Genomic DNA, 21554 nt, shown 5'->3' with positions numbered 1-21554 from the left:
AAATCCAGTCTTGATAGTTTGCAAGATGTTGATTATTAACTCTCGTTATGTTATTTAGAATGCACAGAGTGTTTGAATATCATGTAACGCATCAACGGCTCTTGTATACTTCTCTATTGTATAAGAAAATCGAGCGAAAAATGATACGAGCGACAAAGTTTTTAATTTGAGGAAATTGTGAGTAAAGTGGAAAGTATGAAAAGTGTGAGTGAAAAATTATGAAAAATAATAAGTAAACATTGAAATAAGTTATTATAAATACTTACAAAAGCTTGAGTATACAGAATTTTTATTTATTATTAATTTAAATATTTATTATTAATTTAAATTTTATTATATAACTTATATAATTACGAATATTTCAAATATAAGTATAGAGTAAAGAACGTCTATTTGAATACTCATATACTTTCTCATTCGTATAGAATATTTATTAATTGATGTTTTTTTTTATTTATTTATTTCATATCTATTATTATGTGCTTATTATAATTGTAGAAGGAAATATGCTGAAATATGAAATTTTACTAGAAAAAAAAAAAAATATAATATTGGTGAAATATAATGTAGGAGACGATATTTAAGTCTTTAGTAAGTCAAAGTTTCGTTTATGAATGACGAAAATATCATAAATATAATTTTTACATAAATTAAAACAATAAAATGATTAGAAAGAGTGATCAAAAAAGAGCTTCGAAGCTCTACAGAATTATAATACTTATGTTTAGTCAAAAAATATATAGAATTCTTAAATATCAAAACTGATGCTCTCTCTTTTTTAGTATTAATTTTTTTATGTTTTAGTGGGTAATTTCTTTTTAGATGATTTCACGCTTTTCATGACTACTAGCATCCTGGAAAACGAAATATATATTAAACGGTATAAAATGATACATAGAAAAGGAAAAGATTTGCATTATAGATTAAACGTTTGTAAAGGCTACGAAGAATATAAAAATTGTGCTCTACTGCGGAAAATATAATAATTATTAACAGAATTAATAATTTCAAACCAATTCGAAACACACATTTCATTCTTAAGATCATTTCAACAAAAAGTAAATTGCTATGCGCAATTAAATTACTGTAAATAATGCATTCAATTTGTAATTAACACGATTAATTAATGCAGATAATTAATTCGATTTATAATTAATTAAAATTTTCTAATTTCAATTCAGTGTCTAATCTATAATTTACAGCAATCGAATGAACGACTTCAAACATTTAGCCGGCAATCTGTATCCCCTCATATCATTCAGGCCGTTGAAAACTCAGCCGGATATTTCAGAGACATCTAAAGCACGTTAATAATCGATTGTTTCTCGACAGAATCAAGCGTGCACTCCAACAGCGGGCAATAAACCAAATGGAATTTCGCTTTTACAAGGAAGTACTATCGTTTTTTGCGGCTTACGATTGCAAATTGAACCGAAGCCAAAACAAACAACGAGAGAAGAAAAAGAAACAGACTGATAGAGAGGATTCGTAAACAAGAAGAAGAAAAATCGAGATAAAAGGAAGAAACGCACCGACATCGATCCCGTTGCAGGCGGAACAATTTCGCGTTCGAACGTATACCGGTGGATATTGAAAAATGATAGGGACGACTAAGGGGAATGAAAAATGGAATATATCCGTAGGAGTTACTTGCCAACGTCTCTGCACTGATCTTTCTCGAGAAGGTTGCACTGCACTACCCATCGTCTCGCGATATGAGCAAGTTCGTCATCCCAGATCTGTCAAAATAAATATCGACATCAAACTGCGTTATATAAATATATTTATATATATATACGATCATTGTAAAAGAGTTTATTAATCTTTTCTTGCAAATTATTCAAGAAACACTACTGATTAGACTGCGGGTATTTATGCAACTTTATATTTTTACGAAGATGACTCAAAAAATGAAATTTACGAATCAAGAATTATAGGAAATATTACACTATGTTTTATATATTTTTGTATATTATATGTAACGTGTGCGTTGTTATATCTCTAATTAAATCTCTGAAAAATTTTCCAAAATATTTTTAATAATATTATTAATATAATAATAAAATTATTATTATTAATGAATAATATTATTAAAATAATATTTAAAAATATTATTAAAATCCGTAGTTTGGTTAGGCAAATACTCAGATAAAATATTTATATTTAAACTTGTAAATATGAGACTTAAATTAATTTAGGAGGAGATAATGTAAAAATATAAAACAAAATTTTAATTCACATTGCATAAGATTAATAGTAATATTATTACCACTTTAAAAACTTTACTTTTTAACATTTAAATTATAAATTTTATTAAATATGTACATTCTGCAACTTGAAATTTTTCAAAACTTTAAGGACCATGTCAATTGAGTCATAATAATTAAACAAATTCAAAGAGAAAAATTGATATAAACTGTCTTATATAAATTTATATAAATTTATATTAAACTATCAATTTCAAAAAAAAGAAAATCGTATAACAATAAACCTGTTTATTTTAATGCTTGAAGCTTCTACTTTCAAAGTTTATCGTTTATTTTGTTTTAAAATATTTTCACATCACTGACTGGAAGAATAAGTTTAAAAAATAAAAAGTATGAAAAATATCATACTTTATAAATATGAACAAAAAATGTCTAGTACAAAAATTATCAACACTCACATATACGCAAACCAATATCAAACTTTTCTTTGTTCACTCATCTGAATGAGCATTAATTATTATAGTAATTAACCAATAGTATTATTACCAATATCAAACTTTGTTTCGTCCACTTGTATGAATGACTATTATCTATTGTAATAATCGATATAATAAATACAATATCAGAATATTATATATCATTTGTATTTATTAATCTTCAATATGAAGCTTCAAAACTAGAGTGTAAATCAGAATTCGTTCCAAATGTAACCTATTTTTGTTGAATTAAAATCATAATTTATCCTATAAGTATGATTCGATATTATAAGATTATAAGAGAAGAGATAATGAAATCACTAGTGATTATTTTATGAGTGCACGTTGTTAGCTTTCAAATTAATAATTATTCAAGATAATTTCAAGATAAACATTTTAATATCGTCTTATTATTGATAAAAATAATAATATTATTATATTAAATCTTTTTTTAATATTAAGATTAATTTTTTCCTATAATTTTATTTTGAGATAATATCAAGATTTATTAAATCTAGTTTTATTTCTTTTCATTCAATATGAAATAATCAAACTTTCGAAGGTTATTTGAAAATTTCACTTTAGGACAAACAAATCCCGCTGTTTATCATTTATATGTATGTACCTGTACCTAATATTATTTATAATTATTCAAATGAAAATATTACTCTTTATTTTGACTTCTGTAGAAAAAACTGCTCGTTCTAATATAAATCCCCTTTTTATCAAAATAATTAATAACATTTGTTTCAATTTAATTTTCATTTTTATTTTCAAAATAAATTATTGAAGTAATACCTTTTTAAAATTGCGAACTACCATTCCTACTTTAAAGTGAAAATGTAACAAAATTGAAGTCTTAGCGAAATTTCAAATTTCTATAGCTCGAGCTTCTATATACATATACACGTAGAAATGTCAGATTGCAAAACGAGAGGGTGCTAACAGATTTATGAAACAAAGCAATTGGAAAGAGCTAGCTGTAAATTCTTGAAAAAGGTTGGAATTTCTTTACAGCTGCTATTGGACACCTGGTTGTTGTTCATACTAGTCGTTCATAAACTAGCATGTTCGAACTTTTGCCATTTTTTATATATATATCCACAAGCACGATCTAAACTAAATCTTACCAGCTCCATCATGAACTTCGCCGGTCGTTGAGGACCTGGATTTCCTCTTTCCTCATGCCCATTCGCCACAGTGTTCCGATAAATATTGTGCCAATGGAGTATGGTCTCGATATCCTTCTCTCCCAGATCAGCGTGCTGAAGGTTCACGCATCTGGTGCCATCGGCATCGTGCTGCGAAAACGACATACCAATGTTCGGCTATTGATTTAATATTGAGAATTATATTTCTCGAAAGAAAAGAAACATTTATTTTCTTTAAATAATATATTTTTGACAGTTGTAATTTTCAGAACATCTTTTCTCACTGTTGATTTGTCTTTAATGATATTGCATCGTTGAGACGAAAGAAAAACTCGTTCTGATCTTCTTCTCTGTTCGTTTAACTTAGGTTGATAATATAACTTGTATTAGTATTTATATCAAGAAAAACAAATTTCTACAAATATACACAGCAAAATGTGAAAATATTCTGTCGCTTTATTACACTTCAAGCGCGTTGTGTAATTCATTACATGATTACTCTCAGAAAACTTATGCAAAAGTTGAAATTTTATATACCATTTCATTGTCATCGAATACACAAAATTTTATAATTTATAGGACAATATATCGAACGATTTATCTATTGAGATGACAAGTTGCGTCAATACTTTACTTTTATATCGATCCGTGGCTCCCTCGAACTGACGTTATCAACTTGCGAATTTCGTACTCAATAAAAATAGCCTCTTTAAGCTTTTCATACGAAGTGCTATCGAATTTAGTAGAAAGGTACTCGAAGCAGACACTTTCTTTAGGCAGAGCTTTGACGTGATGCTTCATCGAATTCGCTTTGATGTATGCCAAAGGAAGTAACATTTTTTTTTTTTATATCTATCACTAGTTCACAGAGGTATTATATTTTTTTTTTTTTTTTTAGAAGCAGAGTATTGAATCCTATTCTTGATTCTCGTTAGCCACGTTCTTTGTTCAACTGTTACGTGCGATACATATACATAATACATATCATATCCCAACGAAATTAATTCAAGTGTATTTAAAACGAGTGTTTGAAGCTTGATCAATTGATATATACATATGCTTGTTATATATTGTACATATACATTCTTATTCTGTGTTTGTATTTCTGTTGTTTTATATGTAATATTAGAAATTCTATAAGAATATATTTTAAGAATATTTACTTGTGAAGAGGATGTAAAAAGTATTCATATCGCACATTAATATTAACTAGAATTTCTTGTAATATCGTACATTTAAAATATTTTTAAACGATAAAATATTTTAAAACAGTAGATATACATATATTAATATATATGTTAATCTCCAGAAAGAAATAGCCAAATTTTTTATAAAAATATTCGGTAGAATTAGTGTTACGATATTTTTATTTCGATATCAATATTTTTTATTTAAAGACATGTTTCTTAATTTCTAAATGACTCTGAATTTTTTTCCCAGATAATTCTACAAATTTTCTTTCTGTAATATTTAGTTCTAGTGATTGTAATAATTTCTATCGACTGTCTCGTATTGTAAATATATATTGTACTTCAAACTTATAAAAAGGTATGCTTTCTGATACACTTGCTTTTTTAAAAATATATCATGTAGTCCATGTTACTATAGACAGAATGAAGAGATACAACCTAACTCGCACTCATATAATCCCAAACTGTAATTATGTAATTCTTTGTAATATTTTACAGTCGATTATGTACAGGCTGTTTTGAAGAATATACAGACTGTGAGAATCATTCCTTATGAAAAAATAAATCGGAAGTATAGAATAAAATTTTTTCATCTAGGGCTTCGTTTTCGAAAGGAAGTTTGAACTGACTTTATTAAGTACCAAGGCAATTTTTAACGAAACATATTCAAAGTCTGTTTTCTTGAATGTGAAACTTCGAATAAAAAAATTTTATTCTACATTTTTCACCGATTTCTGCATGTAGAATATTATATTGCACGTAAAATAACTTTATCATATTGCATGTTAATTATTCTTTCTTGATACGTCTGAAATTAAGCTAATTCAAGCATACTGATAAATTTAGCGGCTTTTTTCGCAATTTTAACATCTAATGTTTCGCGTTTTTAAATAAAACATAAATAAAAATAAAACAGAAATAGCAAAAATTTGAGAAAAGATGCTAAACTAGAAATCATCAATATTCAAACTAAATTTTCTCGAGAACAAGACCGAATGAAAAAATTGTATTTTTCATGAGTAAGCATCTGCTCTACCTTCCACGTGTTACAAAACATCCTGTATATTTTACGTACTATACATACAATACATCATTCATTTCCTATTAACCTTTTCGCTACTGCAGACGAGATATCTCGTCACAACTATATTAGTTATGCAATGTCACCGATGAGATATCTTGCTTCATAGCACCGCTTCTAGAATACGATATCTCGTTGGTGATATTGCACAACTGACATAGTTGGTGGCGCGATATCTTGTCCATGGTAGCAAAAGGGTTAATAAATATTAGTCAATTCTAGCTAATGATCCAATGGACCATTAACTTATCGTTTTGTAGGTGATTTCTTGAATATTGATCTCGATTTTGATGTTGACAATTTCTATGTAGTTATTATAGTGTTATAGTATTATTATTATAGCATTCTGTGTAGTTATTATAGTATCATAGTATTATTATTATAGCATTCTGTGTAGTCATTATAATATTATAGTATTATTATTATAGAATTCTGTGTAGTCATTATAGTATTATTATTATAGCATTCTGTGTAGTCATTATAATATTATAGTATTATTATTATAGAATTCTGTGTAGTCATTATAGTATTATTATTATAGCATTCTGTGTAGTCATTATAATATTATAGTATTATTATTATAGAATTCTGTGTAGTCATTATAGTATTATAGTATTATTATCATAGCATTCTGTGTAGTCATTATAGTATTATAGTATTATTATTATAGTAGTCTGTGTAGTTATTATAGTATTATTGTATTATTATTATAGTATTCTGCGTAGTTATAGTATTATAGCATTCTGTGTAGTTATTATAGTGCTATTATAGTATTATTATTCTGTGTCTCATTGTACATGTATTATAGTAACTTTTATTTCTTCTCAATCGTTCCTCAGTTTTGTATTAAGATTATAATTGATTATCTACTTATACTTCGATTGAAAAATCTATTTACATTAACAATATCCCAATACTGGGACAATATACTGATGCCAATTGTGTGGATGTTATTAATGAGTCTCTAGTTTAAATTTAATGCGATATGTAAAAGATAACGCATAAACGTGACGCTCACTTTATGATCACACTGTAACAATGGACGCACATTAACGTGATCGTCTTTTTTTCTTTTCCTTCACGGAAATGGCGATTCCGGCCCCGACATCCGTGCAACGTTCGTGAATGTAACAACCTTTCACCGGTTGTGTTGATACTTTATTATATTGCAATTACATTATGCACGATTTTATAGAACAGGTGTGAATATTTATTGGATATCTGCTAATATTTTCGTAAAAAATATCTTTCTGTGATAATTTAGAAATGTTTAAAAACATGATTCTATTATCTAAGCAAATGGCGTATGGACAAAATATTAAGATACGATAAAGCTTGTAAATCTGACTATGAAAAAATTCTGGTGCAAAATTGATTCTATGTGTTTTAATTTTTTCAGCCAGGAAAAAACCTTATCTCAAAAGTTAAAAAATAGCTTCAGTTTCCTAAAACTATAAAGAATCAGATAGTCAAATTTATTTTCATATTTTTATACTTTATTTAACAATAAAAAATATTTTTCTTAAAAATTTTTGTTATTGACTCAATTTTGCTCCTCGCTGTATGTTAAAATAAGTTTTAAAGAAGGTTTTAAAAAATTTAAAATTAACTATTGTACGATGCTTTGTATGTTTTTCTAAATACGCATACATATATAAATAGATATTTATATAAAGGTCTATTTTCATTTCAAAAACTTTTTAAAATAAATAAAAGCAATGTAGTAAATAAGAAAACGATACATTTTTAATTTAAATAATAAAGGTTCTTATTTTTAACAAGATATAATACACAATTTCTCTTATATAAATTTCTCAGGCTACAAATGAGTCATATAACCTAATTGGAGTTCATGTAATAAGTTTCTGATTTTCCATATAATCACTGATTTTTCCATATAAGAGCAGTTCATGTTTAAATAGAGCAGATTCAATCAGCTATTTATTAAAATTTGGTTCGAATAAATGGAATTATATAAACGGAGTTTTACCGTGTAAAAAAAATTAATATTAATTTTAAATAGCAACAAAACAATATAATATTATGTAACAACAATTTACAATATTATTTCATCTAATTTTGAAATATTCAAACAGAAATAAGTGGCAAAAATATTGTTTTTAAATGAAATACATCACGGAAATACATCATTTCAGCGATTAAGAGTATGTTATAAAATTGTTATTCATACATTTAAGGAAGAAACTATTCAATGTGTTCATCTTGTGTTTCAGAACATGCTATTGCACATCGTAGTAGCCTAAATCTTATGTAATGTTTGTAAAAAAATATCTATCAGTATGAATTAAACAAAATGCAATCCATTAAACTTTCATTTTAGGTACAATTTAAAATTTATTGCCTATTCAGACGAATAGTATACACGATCTACAAGAAAGAATTCAGATTGAATTTGAAACTATTCGAGAAATAGAGTTGGTATTTTCGAGGGAATGTGGAATTCAATGCTGTAGCATATTCAGTTGAGGCGCAAAATGGACATATTGAACATGCTCTTCAGTTGTCTATAACTCAAAAACTAAAGTATGTAGGATATAGATTCGTATGACATTTTTTGTTTATTGTATTGCATAGACTTATCACTTAATATATGGACATACATTTAAAAATCACCTTATATATATACATATATATAATTACACACCTTATATAAGTACATATGTATATTAATTATGCCGATTAATTACCGAAATAATTATTGGATTCTTGTAAATGATTAGCAAAAGTAAGTGACAAATGTCACTTGAAGTATCGTTTTCAAGAAGATAGTGTTCGATTATGTTTAGTTAAGAAAAAGTGAAAAATATGGAGGAAAAACTTTTCCGTTTAATTTTAAACAATTTAATTTCAAAGTTTTGAATAGTAAGTATTTAATTTCGCTGGATGTTCTGTATACGCAATTAAATAATTTGTATTGCTTCGATACCAATGTATTGATGTAAATTTATTACGTTATTATTGTATATATCGGTTTATGAAAATGAAAATACTGAATTTTATTGATGAGATCTCGTTTTTAAGAAAATATGTTATGAATATACTTAATTGGCTTGCTGAATTTAATAAATAATGAAAATTTAATCGTCTTATGAAGTTAAGTGTATGAAAAAAATTTATTTTCAGTTATAAGATAAACTCCTGTCGATTAGTCAACCTCGTACAATCTAGAATTTGCCACGTTTAATATGTTTGATGAATTTTTGAGTTTCTTCGAAATAGAGACTCAAATGAAAAAAATTTCTTTCTTTGAGGAATAATTTAATAAACTCGCTTGTACTTTCGTATCTACTTTCCTGATTTATTTTTATCATAAGATGCTTCACGCGATCATTTCAGGCTATAAATTTAAAATGATGAAACGTAGAGAAAATTTTCATTAAATAAAAAATGAGGAAACTTCGAATGAATGACTTTGAAACTACAGACGTTTTAAATATTTGGAAATAGTGACTGTTTTTTCAGTTTCCATATTTTTTAAACGTAAATTGATGAAATTATTAATATAAAATAGTTAAAATATTTGAAAACGATTAATTCGTTATATTATTTTTGGCAAGAAATTTTCGGACTTTGGCAGGTATATTTCAAAAATGTGGTTCCTTATTATTTAACAATTAGTATCCAATGAGATCTTTATTTCTACCGGCTGCAACAACGTCTCTAATTACATAAAATGCAATGTAGTATTTGACAAACACATCCATAATCAGAAAGTTACAAAGTATTGATGAGCACGTAAACTGCAATCTGTTTCTCATGCATGTATCTATATTTCAAAAGTTCAATTTCAACGGTATGAACATAAGCGTAATTTATGTACCATATCCGACCTAAAGCAACTAAAATATCGAACATGACGACGAAATATGGTATTCAAATGTATATTGGTATAAAGAACTTTCATAGAAATATATTATAATAATATCTCAACAATAAATGTTGAAAGTATTAATTACCTATAGAAGAAAATATTTTCACGAATGTTATCATAAATATTGCACATGACCGAAATATACTTGGTGTTGCTGAAAATATATACAAGTAAAGAATTAATGGTTCCTTACGAAAATAAATCAAAAGTATGGAATAAAATATTTGTTTATTTGACTTTCGAGATAATGAATTTTAAAATAGTATACATGTGTACAAATAACCGGAATGTTTATACAAATTTATGTGTTTGAAATTATTGAAAAAAATAAGACCTAACAAGAGATTTATTTTATCGAATAAACATTATAAGCAATATAATTATATTTTTGACTCTATTATTGAACTCTTAAATTCGTTTTTTCATAAATACATAAACATATATAAGATTTTAATCCTATATAAATTTCACGAATCATTAAGCTTAAAAAAAGCACGAAAAATTGTATCAATAATACTTTATAAAAACTAGATATAGTAAAGAGAACTGTAGCAAATAGAACTGTACCAAAGGTAGAAAAAAAATTGTCGATAACTGTGTAAAAGGAGATTATATAACGATCCACTTCGTTTTCATTTTAAAGCGTGGTCTACTTTGACAATCGTGAATTCACTTTTTTCGAAGATGATTTTACGTCATATAGCGGGGTAGGAAAGTGAGAATACCTTTTTCTGCCCGAAAATTGTAAAAATTCAAACTCGTGTAAAAGCATTAAAAAATTTTTCGAGAATTTGACGAAATTCACTGTGATATCGAAGACTAAAATTCTCTGTTTGCAGCGAACCCTTAAAATTTCTTCTATCGATTCTTTTTCACTATTTTATTGAACTCGAAATATTAGAAACGTTAGAATTTCATGAACTTTTGTCGTTTAGTAATATTTAACGTTTAATAAAATAGTGAAAAAAATCGTATAACGAATTTTAAGAGCTCATTTTACAGAGGAGACTTAAATCTTTAGAATGATGGTGAATCTAGTTGTAAAAACATTTTTAAAATATTTTCACATATGTTTGAATTTTTATAATTTTCAAGCAAAACATCTTTGAAAAAACACGAACTCGCGACTGTCAAAGTAGAGGCTTTATGATTTAAAATGAAACCAAATGGATGGTTATATTTACGAAGTTCTATCAGTTTAAATTATCAATCAAAATTTTTTCAATTTTTCAATTTTATCAATTTCTTATTGTCATTGGTTATATATCGAAACTGAATTTCACAAAATTAAAGATATAGGCAAATAAGTTATATTCTGCGTTTATGAATTATTATTTCATAAGCTATTGTCATTTCCTATCCGTTTGTGCAATATTTTAAATTAACCCTGTATTATAGCAAAGTGTGTTATTAATCAACAGATCCAACACATTTTAAAAATTTTTTAAAGGATCTGTTTTGGAAAAAAAAGAATAATATAAATGTTGTAATATAAATTTATTTATACAGTATCTTTTCGCATTATTAGTATTGTTATATATTCTTGAATAATATATAAAATTTATATTCAATTATGAATTTATTGAATGGCCAATAGTCATTGAATTTTGGGAAGAATTCAACAAACGGCGCTAAAATAGGGAGTTAACATGATTGGTACAAACGTTGTTAAGGACGCGGTATCGTTATTCAAAATTTCACAGGCCGCAGTTTCACACGCGTATATTGATAGTCATCGTTAATGCAGTATCTACCCTTTACCATGAGGATATTTTCGATATATTGCGTTCTCGACATCGTTATTTTCTCGCTTCATAAATTTAAACTCGTTGGAATATCGCATTGGCCGAGCTAACTTCGACACTTCTTGTCGCGTTTTACTCCAAATGTGCACGTGAAATTTATCAAATAGTAATTCGTCTTTAAAGTAGAAAATTTTTCAGTCAATTTAAAAGTTAAAATAAAGCTAAAATGAAGCTATCAAAATTTAGGAAAAATTGTGCATTCATTTAGAAACAAGCGTGATATTTTATTATTTCCATAAGAAACCCTCTGCTATTAATTAAAATTGCAATTCTGAAACAAATAAGCATGATACTTAGAAAACTGGGGCGAGAGTAATTGCAATGGAGTACTGATCTATAAGGATTTTACATTTTTAAGAAGACATAAAACAGAATTATTGTATAATAATGAAATAGAGATATTAACATTGTTAACTTTAAAATATTAACACCAAATTAAATTATTCTAATAAATTTTTCATTATTTATATTTATTATTTATTTATATTTATATTTATTATTATTAATTTTATTACTTATATTTATTAATTTATATTATTTATTATTATTAATTTTATTACTTATATTTATTAATTTATATTATTATTTATATCATGGAAAACAATATGTAAGTTCCTTTATTATCAGTAATATTTATTATCAATGACATTGTATTTGAAAAATTTAACACTAGAACAAGTAAAGTTCGTAATTTTTAAAGATTTAAATAATTTTTAATTAAATATTTAGATGCCACATGAGGTCAAGCGTTATCCTAAAGAAATAAGACTTTCTTCCTATTTACCAATGCTGACGGTTCTTTCTATAATTTTTCCTAAATTCTTTCTAACTTATCGTTAGACTTTTTATGCGAATTTTTATGCATTCATAAGACATTTTCAAGTGTGAAATTGCACGAGATGCAATATAAGAAATATCTGCGATACTTTTTGTAATATTTGATATGTAAAACGTGTAAAATGCGTATCTTTTCTATTATATTCCTAAAATTATAAATTTGCATAATTTATAGAACTTTTATTCGTATTCATAATAAATTGTGAAAATAAATTGTTAGAATTACAGCCCTATACCATTTCGAATTTTAACAGAAAATTTTATTCAGGTATATTCTATTTGTTAATTAAATCAATTACAGTAAGCAGCCACGCGACTGAAGTGAGAAGAGCACTCGTACGATGCCCACATGTGTATAATTGCTGGCAACTGAAATCACATATCGCACACTTGCGACAAAAATGACACACCTCGGAAAAGAAGCGGAAAACAGTTGCCGAACAAAATTAGATTTTTGTTAATCAAAGAAATAATACTACAGGGTGGTCCATTTAAGTTTCGAATTGTGATGATACAAAAAATATTTTTTTGTCTAACAAGAATGGTGTCCAAAAAGTCGATGAATGGTAAGAATATTTTTTTCAAGGTCATTGATATTTCTTTCATACAATTATATATATATATATTTTTTATTGTATCGTATAGTTAGTAAAAAAATATGTTCAGATACGTAAAAAACTTTGAAAATTTAAGTTTTAATAAATATTTTATTAAATTTATCTCTATCGGGATCACGGACATTAGTCAAGATGCGATAATCGAGACATAAATAAAGATATTTACTATTTATTACCATCGATATCATCGTCAATGATAATCTCTTCAAGTAGCTTGAAATCCTGATCAGTGTATCGAAATTTGCCAGTAATTCATAATGGAGTACTCAACTCAAGAAAAGATCGATATCTTTTTGAAAAAGATATAAACTGCTATAATGTAATAATATAATTTATAAATATATTACTATAAAAAAAGTATAATATTATATTAGTATGTCCCATTTATCTGCGAGCAACTTTGAAATATTTCACAAAGTATGACTAATACAAAAAAATGTTTCAGATGAAAATTGTAGGATATAGAAGATAGAAAAGCACATATTATAGTGATGGTGCGTATTTGATCTTGTACAAACCATGAAGCGTCCTGTGAAGATCATGCCAAAATTTTTAAACTTCTGGCATTCAAGAGTTTTCAAAATTCTACAAATACGAAATACAAAATACACATGTATTTTTCATAAACTGTTGATCATAAATTATTAGTTTCATTCGATTTCTTTGCAGCTTAACTTAATGTTGTATTACTTGTGTTAATGTTATGAAATATTAAAGAATGTAAGAAAGGAATTTATAGAAAGAAAATAGAAAATTTCTTCCAATGGGAAATATCAGACATGGTGCATCCAGTTGAATAATTTATACACGCACACACGCGCATACGAAATCGACGCTTGCTTGAACTACTATGATATATGAAGTCCAACCAAGAAATCTTCCAGCGCAGTAAACGCAGCACGTACTTCAAAGCTAGTAAACTCAATAACACTATCAGCGCGAGGTGCGCTGGCTTATTAAGATCCACGAAACCGGTGGAATATCTACGATTTTATATAGTATATTAGCAGATTCTACTCTTTACTGACTATCAAGAGACTATCTCTTCGACTTGAACGCAATATTACTCTCAAACTATCGGAAGATGTTCAAGGAATGAACTGCATTGATTGACGCACTTAAAAATTTTAACATAAGCTTCATACGATGCTCCATGTTTACTATAAATAATGTGCTCTTCTATATTCCACAACTATTATCTGAAATATTTTTTCGTATTATTCATACTTTTTGAAACATTTTGGTGTTCTCAGACAAACGGGTCATACTGTATAAAATATAACAGACATGAGCATTACTGTATGAAATATTTGAAAAAATGATTATTTAAATATCTTTTCTTTTTCAAATCGTTTCTAATTCTATCGTATAAACTTCATCTTCCGTTGAGATTATTTATGTTATTTCATTTCAAATAAAACATCATTTGCACCTGTATTTATCTGATTTGGATTTAAGATGAAATAAAGTAAATTTCATTTCAATTTTATGATATAAATTCTCAAGTAAAAATTTTTATTTCAATTCTAAAAAAATTAATTAATTTTGTGAAATAAATTTTCAAATAAAAATAACACATTAATGATCTCAATTGTTATCTCAAATTGTTATTTCTTATCTTCATTTTGAAATAAAATTTGATCAACCCTGTAATGTGATGTATAAAGGAGATACAATATAATACGTATCTATAAAACATTGTCATAGAAGATCCAAACGAGACATGGTACTTCTCACATTTTTTTCAGCCCCATCGACGAAAAGCAATCGACGTCGCGGTGTATCCGCGATGCAGAGATCCGTATCTGACGTTACGAATTAACGTCCGTCTCAAGAACGTCGCATTTCCTATAAAACCTCGGTTTGAACGCGTTCGCGCTATTCTTCGTGAGCAACGGCGCGTTCCTCCGGCCTGGAAATGTGCGCCGAGAATAGACGCATTGTACGCGTGACACCGGGTCGACAATAACGAGAGATGTCGTCGTCCCGAATTTCCTATTGCGCAAATTCGCACCTGCGATGGATTTTTATATTCTCGATTCGTTGACCTCGGCCGTGCTCGCATTTATTTGTACAGTGTGGCCACTGAAGAACTGAAAGGTTTGAAAAAGTCATGACTTGTTCATCTCCAATCTTTTTTATTTTCCTTTTTTGTAGATTGTAGAAAAAGATGAAAAAATCTATTAATTATATTTCCAAATGAAATAATAAAAAATTTTAAAAACATGTGTTTGTGAAAGTTATTTTTGTTTTATGTCTTTCAGTCTTTCAGTGACTGACTCTAGATTATTGACTACCATTTCTCGTATTGCTCCTTTATTACAATGTCCTGACATAATAAAAACTTTGTTTGAAAAAGCGGAAATCAATGTTCGAAGATGTGATTATGCCTCGTGAGATAGTTGTACATTGTAAATAAAGAAAATTTGATTAAGTTAAAAAATTTATATATAAAGGATGTGTTAGATTCGTTTATAAAATGCTCGTTTTTTTCAAATCAAATTTCAACCGTGCGTGATTTCCTTAAAATATCATGTTTGATCTTTAATTGGATTTCAAAATTTAATTGTATGTACTTTTGAGCAACCCCGGTGCTGCATCCACTTTTTACAATTACATCAATTAATATATCAACATTTTTTAAAACAGTGAACATATTTGCGAATAATATAGTTGTTATTCGTTAATAATATTATTATTTTTTAATCTTCGCTCAATGAATATCGAATTATTTCGACTCGGTTATCGTGATTGTTATCAAATTTGATTATTTACCAAATATTGTATTCAGTGAATGAAAAGACTATTGGTACACCTAGTTTTTTTTTACAATATTTTTAAGAGAACAAATGACATATTAACAAAATCTGTTTCCATAAATAGTTGTGTATACTATATACATACACACTAGAAATTTCGAATACAATAAAATTGATATCTGTTTACTTACTTAGGTACTTTGAAAATTAAATTAATTCTTTAAAATTAAATTAAAATATTTGAAATTAATAGATAGAATTTTTTCTTTTAATCAAAAAATAATTTATATCTATTCTTTCTCAAACTGACTACTGTTGATACAGATAAATGTTTACCGTCGTCTAAAGAAATTTGTATCCTCAAAATTAATTATCATTTCTCAAGCCTACAGTATATAATCATGTACTTTAATCATATGCATTTTAAGAATTTTATAATTTACGTATAAATTTATCAAATTGTGAATTTATTAAAGATTCAATGGAGAGTAAATAATGGATGATTAATGACCACTAATCTTACTCAGCAAACTCTGATTTGCTGTATCGATTAATCAAATGAACAAAATCGTCATGTTTACTCAGACTGATTAATATTTACTGTGTTAATTAAAAACGTCATCGATAAGGCAAACATGTAAAAATACCGCAGTAAAAATAAATTGACACCATCAGTAACTATTTCCATTTTATTCCTATCTCAGATTTATAATGGATTCATTAAAATTTATGTAATATTTCAAAGCTAATTGTTTAGATTAATGATAAAATGAAAGAACGTATAAATAAAATTAATTAGAAAACTGAGGTTAACAATTTATGACATTTATAGAATATAAATTGAATTTTGGATAATTTATAATTTAGTTGATTCTAGTTATGAAGATATTAAATTACACTTTATATTCATAATACTTATTTATGAAAAATATATTGTGTTATATTATAGAAATATAATTATTATATCATGAAAATTTACTCAGTATTAGAAAAAATTATAATTAATATTTCATGAATACAATCGTTCTCAAAAGTTTTTATATATATTATAGAAAAATCATTTTTATCAAATAAAATGCAATTTACATTATCATGACTAAAAGTTATTTTGTTATTACTTTTTATGTTAAAAGATAAATGTGTAACGTATGTTACATGTTACTCGTTTGCTGCAACAATGAAAATCTTGAATTATTTGATATTATAGCATATGAATGATATATTTTATTTTAATGTCTAAAGAATGTCTACTTTATAAAATGTGAAAAAACTTCGGATGGCTCTATAAGTTAACAAATATGCGTACAATGTCTTATGACGAGTAGCTTTCAAATTATCATAAAATTCAAAATTATCAAATTTTAACCCTTTGAGTGCTTAAAATTATCCCAAAACTAGAAGTTTGGTTCTAATGAGGAGCACATAACAAATTCAGAATTTACCTTTAATACCTTTAATAATTTATACACCTGATATATTTAGTCAATATATCATGATATAAATATTATATCTTTTGAATCTCTAATTTTATTATTAATTATAATTAGACTGCGGATTTTTATACATTTATGGGAAATTTTTAAAGTGCAATATTACAGGAAATGAGTGTAATATAAGAAAATTTATACAATATCGAAAGTACAGTGTTTTTTATAATATTTAATACATGAAACAATTTTCTACCAAGGTTTCATTTTTTTTATATTCTCAAAGATGTGATTTTGCATAAATCAGTATAATTATAATTTAAAATAGAATACTTTATAATTTATAATATAGTATACTCTAGTATAAATTCTATATATATATTCTAATACTCTAGTATAATTTATAATTTATGAAATAGAATACTTTAGTATGGACTCAAAAAGATGAACAATGAGAATTGGGCAGTAATCAATTACTTTTAATCGTTTCATTAATCAATTAATTATTCTTAAAATAAATCAGTGATATTGATTAGCTTTTGTAACTTGCAGTCATTGATCAGTAATTTTTAACTCATTAAGTGATTAACTTATATTTTATTACGATTTTTTCAGTTATAACTTTGCTGCATAATAGTGTTTGCATTTTTACTTTGCAATCTATAATAATATGTTAAAGCTTGTAATTTTTTGATACATTTTTAGTATATAAACGAGTGCGTATCACAATGAAGAATCTCAAAATTTTGATCATTCGGCAAGTTCATCATCATCAGTTCATCTTCATCTAATTATACGGAAGATAGTCAAGAACTATATAGATGAAACTTTTAATTGACAGGAAATTTTTCAAATACTTAGAACAAGTCTTGATGAAATTATAAGGTTGTACATATTGCAAAACAATACAAATAATAAATATATATTTTCCTACAAAAAATATACAATATCTTGATAAAAGTGAACTACTGATACAATCATAATCAGAAGTGTAATCATTTTATAATATAATGATTATTAAATTAATCATAATCTTTGATTAGAATTATTTTGTTAGTGATTACATATCAGTGATTACTAATTATTTGATAATCAATAATCACGATTATAATTAACCACATTAATATAATATATAATAATAACCACATTAATCATAATTATAAATCATCATAATCACTGTGTTTTATCTAACTGTGGGATTAATAAATCCTATCTTAACCTCTTGCGCTAGAATGACGTGCCACGCACGTTGGGAATTTTTTGTCCCAAATTGCAACATTTTCTGTTTTATAGTATATAAGTATATTTAAATGTAACACAGGCAAAATAAATGATAATTTTATTATCTTTTAATAATTTCCATCCAGTGATATCATACCGACGAGTTCAAAAGGAAAAGAAAGCGACGAATCATTGTATACGGTTCGGTCTCTCGTTACGGTCCGCGAGCCAGTTGCCAGCGCAAGGGGTTAAACACGAAGAATTAAAATTTTAAATCCAATCGTGCATGTACGTGCAAATAACAAATCATTTTGACAAATGAATTTATCGAGTCACGGAAATACGTACCGGATATCGACACATAGTGTGATCGGCGCAAATGCGGCAGTAAGGATTGTCGTCGCGGCTCACCAGGGACGATGATATTGTTCTCCGTAGTATGCAATCACAGCCCGTTAAGAACAATAAGAAGCAGAACGAAATATGACCTGTCATTCCGGCTGTTTTCGCCGTGCCTTTCAACGGCCGAAAATTTGCCACGACATTTTATCTTTTGCGTTTCACTGCTGTCCGGGTAATCTCGCCGCTACCTTCACCCCGGAGCGATGTTTTCCGAATCGATTTTCCAATGAAACAGTGACAAGCCGGTCCACGACGGAGGATAATATTTTTCCTGCCGGGAATGATGTTCGTTAAAGAGCGAGCAAGCAGAACGAACCGAAAAAGGATAACAAACCTCGTACTAGTTTCTTGACGCAATGCTCATTCCTCACTGAGATTCCACGGCCCATGGTTCACAGTTTAACGTTTAATTACGAGTGCTGTATATTAAATCGAAACGATCGTCAATTTTGTTTCATACATAGATATCATACGTGTGGTAACATTTTTACAAATATTTTAAGATGAAAATTGTTGAACAATTTGTTTAATTATCAACGCTACGTGATTCATTGTTAGTAATTATGTACTTACGTTTTATACAACACGATGTGAAAAAGTTTTTGAAATTTTCTCATATGTTACGATGATAAATGTACTTGAGATTTTTTTGAATAATTGAAGTGCATACTTCTTTCTTGCCAAGTTTTTTAATTTTTGATGCTACGTTTGTAGACGTGAGTGTGTATATTCTTCCCTTAAAAAAAAATTTTCATCACTTCAATCTATTTTCTTGGGACGACCAGAATATGGTTTATTCTTAATTGAATCATTTTAAAAATAGCTTTTGTATATCATGTACTGTAACCTGTTCTGTATCATGAACTGTAACTTCTCTAATGATATCATTCAACTTCTTGTTACATTTTTTTTTTACATAGAACAGTTGGTAAATCTTTTTATCATTTTAATACTTTTAGTCAATGTATCTAGATTTAAATTTATATATATATATATATATATATATATATATATATTTAATTGTCTTTCTAACGAAACTTATATAATAAGTTAAAATTTTCTTCTTATAAACAAACGAAATTTCCATCATAAACATAAGCCTTGACAAGCTGATTTTATTAAAAATGAGAAAAGAACTTTCACACGTATGTATTTACTTCAAATATTTTATTCTTGTTTTGCAATATTAATATTTTATATAAATATTTTTAAATATTTTATTCCTACTTTTTTTTAGTTTATAGAAGTAATATTAAATCTTGTATATTTTTTAACATAAGTAAGAAAAATATTAAATCTTGTATATTTTTTAACATAAGTAAGCGATTATTTATATAATAAGACATCCATTTTAAACTAGAGATTATTATTATTAGAGATTATATGTTCACAAAACAATAAGAATTATTTATTAAAAATATTAAAATATTTGTGATTAATCTATTATAAATAATTATAAATTATTCACGCACTAAACGATATTCTCTTTGTTTTTCAACATTCTTTGTCTTCTCATAAATTATCCAGAAATACGAACTGGTACTTGTTTTAAGCGACGTAGAAATACCAGCTAGAATATATTCAGTGCGCTAAAATACCCGTGTTTCGTGTGAAATATGCAAGGTTATATATTTGAACAGTCGCATTGTCCAGAATCAACTGTCATGGTAAAAACACACGAAAATTGGTCGGTTGTCTAGCAAATTAATAAAATAGTAATGTAGTAATTTATAATTATGATTTTTTTTTCCTCCTTCATTACGAATGTTCTAATTGAGTAATTGTTGTTTAATATATCTTCTTATATTGTTAAAATTACGGTGTTTTCCATTTCAGGAGATTCAAGAGTTAAATTTCTATTTTCTTTTTTTCATTTTTAATGAAAAATAAACTTTAAATTCAATTTTTTAATTTTAATTTGAATCGTTTAAAGAATAATATCTGTATTATATAACAGATATAATAATAGATAATAGTAACAATCTAATGATTCATTTCTTCTATACTAAAATACATTGGAAAATCAAAGATTTAATTATAATTTCACATTGTTGATGCTATCAAATTTTTCGCAAAACAAATTTATTATATATTTTACACATATTTAATTGAAATTCAATTTCAATTCTGACTCGTACACGTGTAATTTAATATAATAACTTGATTTAAATCTAATTTATGTTATCAAACATTTAACATATAAAAAAACATATTTTTTTAAGTATGACTGTTTCTATAGAACAAAATGCATTGTTCAAAGTTTTCATCACTTAAACTGTTTCTTCATAGAATCAATCTGGCAAAACTAAACGGTAGATGACAGAAATCGACGAAATATTATATTTTTAAAATAATTTCTGTACATATCGTGCTTCGTGATATTCTGAGTGTGATAATTACCTAAGTATTGCAACAATCCTAATTCTGCAATATTATTATCATTGTCAGCAATGTTACTACTGTATTTTTCCATGAAAAGAAATCATCTA

General features: G+C 26.6%; 1 protein-coding gene across 1 annotated transcript; it reads right to left on the bottom strand.

Moving 5' to 3' along the window:
- Window positions 1–1614: 1614 nt before the first annotated feature.
- LOC122530090 (venom allergen 5-like) lies at window positions 1615–19245 on the bottom strand. The gene is made up of 3 exons (XM_043656750.1): window positions 19012–19245; window positions 3814–3984; window positions 1615–1739 (listed from the first exon to the last, which is right to left on the bottom strand). Exons 1-3 carry the CDS (start codon window positions 19156–19158, stop codon window positions 1647–1649), a joined length of 411 nt encoding a protein of 136 aa, XP_043512685.1. The 5' UTR covers window positions 19159–19245; the 3' UTR covers window positions 1615–1646.
- Window positions 19246–21554: the final 2309 nt, after the last annotated feature.

This window comes from Frieseomelitta varia, unplaced genomic scaffold, assembly GCF_011392965.1.
Source record: "Frieseomelitta varia isolate USP_RPSP 00005682 unplaced genomic scaffold, Fvar_1.2 scaffold_326, whole genome shotgun sequence".
Classification (NCBI taxonomy): domain Eukaryota; kingdom Metazoa; phylum Arthropoda; class Insecta; order Hymenoptera; family Apidae; genus Frieseomelitta; species Frieseomelitta varia.
The sequence above is the reverse complement of the archived record's forward strand: the minus strand, read 5'-3'. Positions and strand labels throughout refer to the sequence as shown.

Coding starts and splice junctions, on each gene's coding strand:
- LOC122530090 (XM_043656750.1), bottom strand. CDS start 19,158: ATGACAGGTCATATTTCGTTCTGCTTCTTATTGTTCTTAACGGGCTGT. Junction 3,985..19,011: donor ACACTATGTGTCGATATCCG/GTACGTATTTCC, acceptor TCGTTTTCGCAG/CACGATGCCGATGGCACCAG. Junction 1,740..3,813: donor CGAAGTTCATGATGGAGCTG/GTAAGATTTAGT, acceptor TTATTTTGACAG/ATCTGGGATGACGAACTTGC.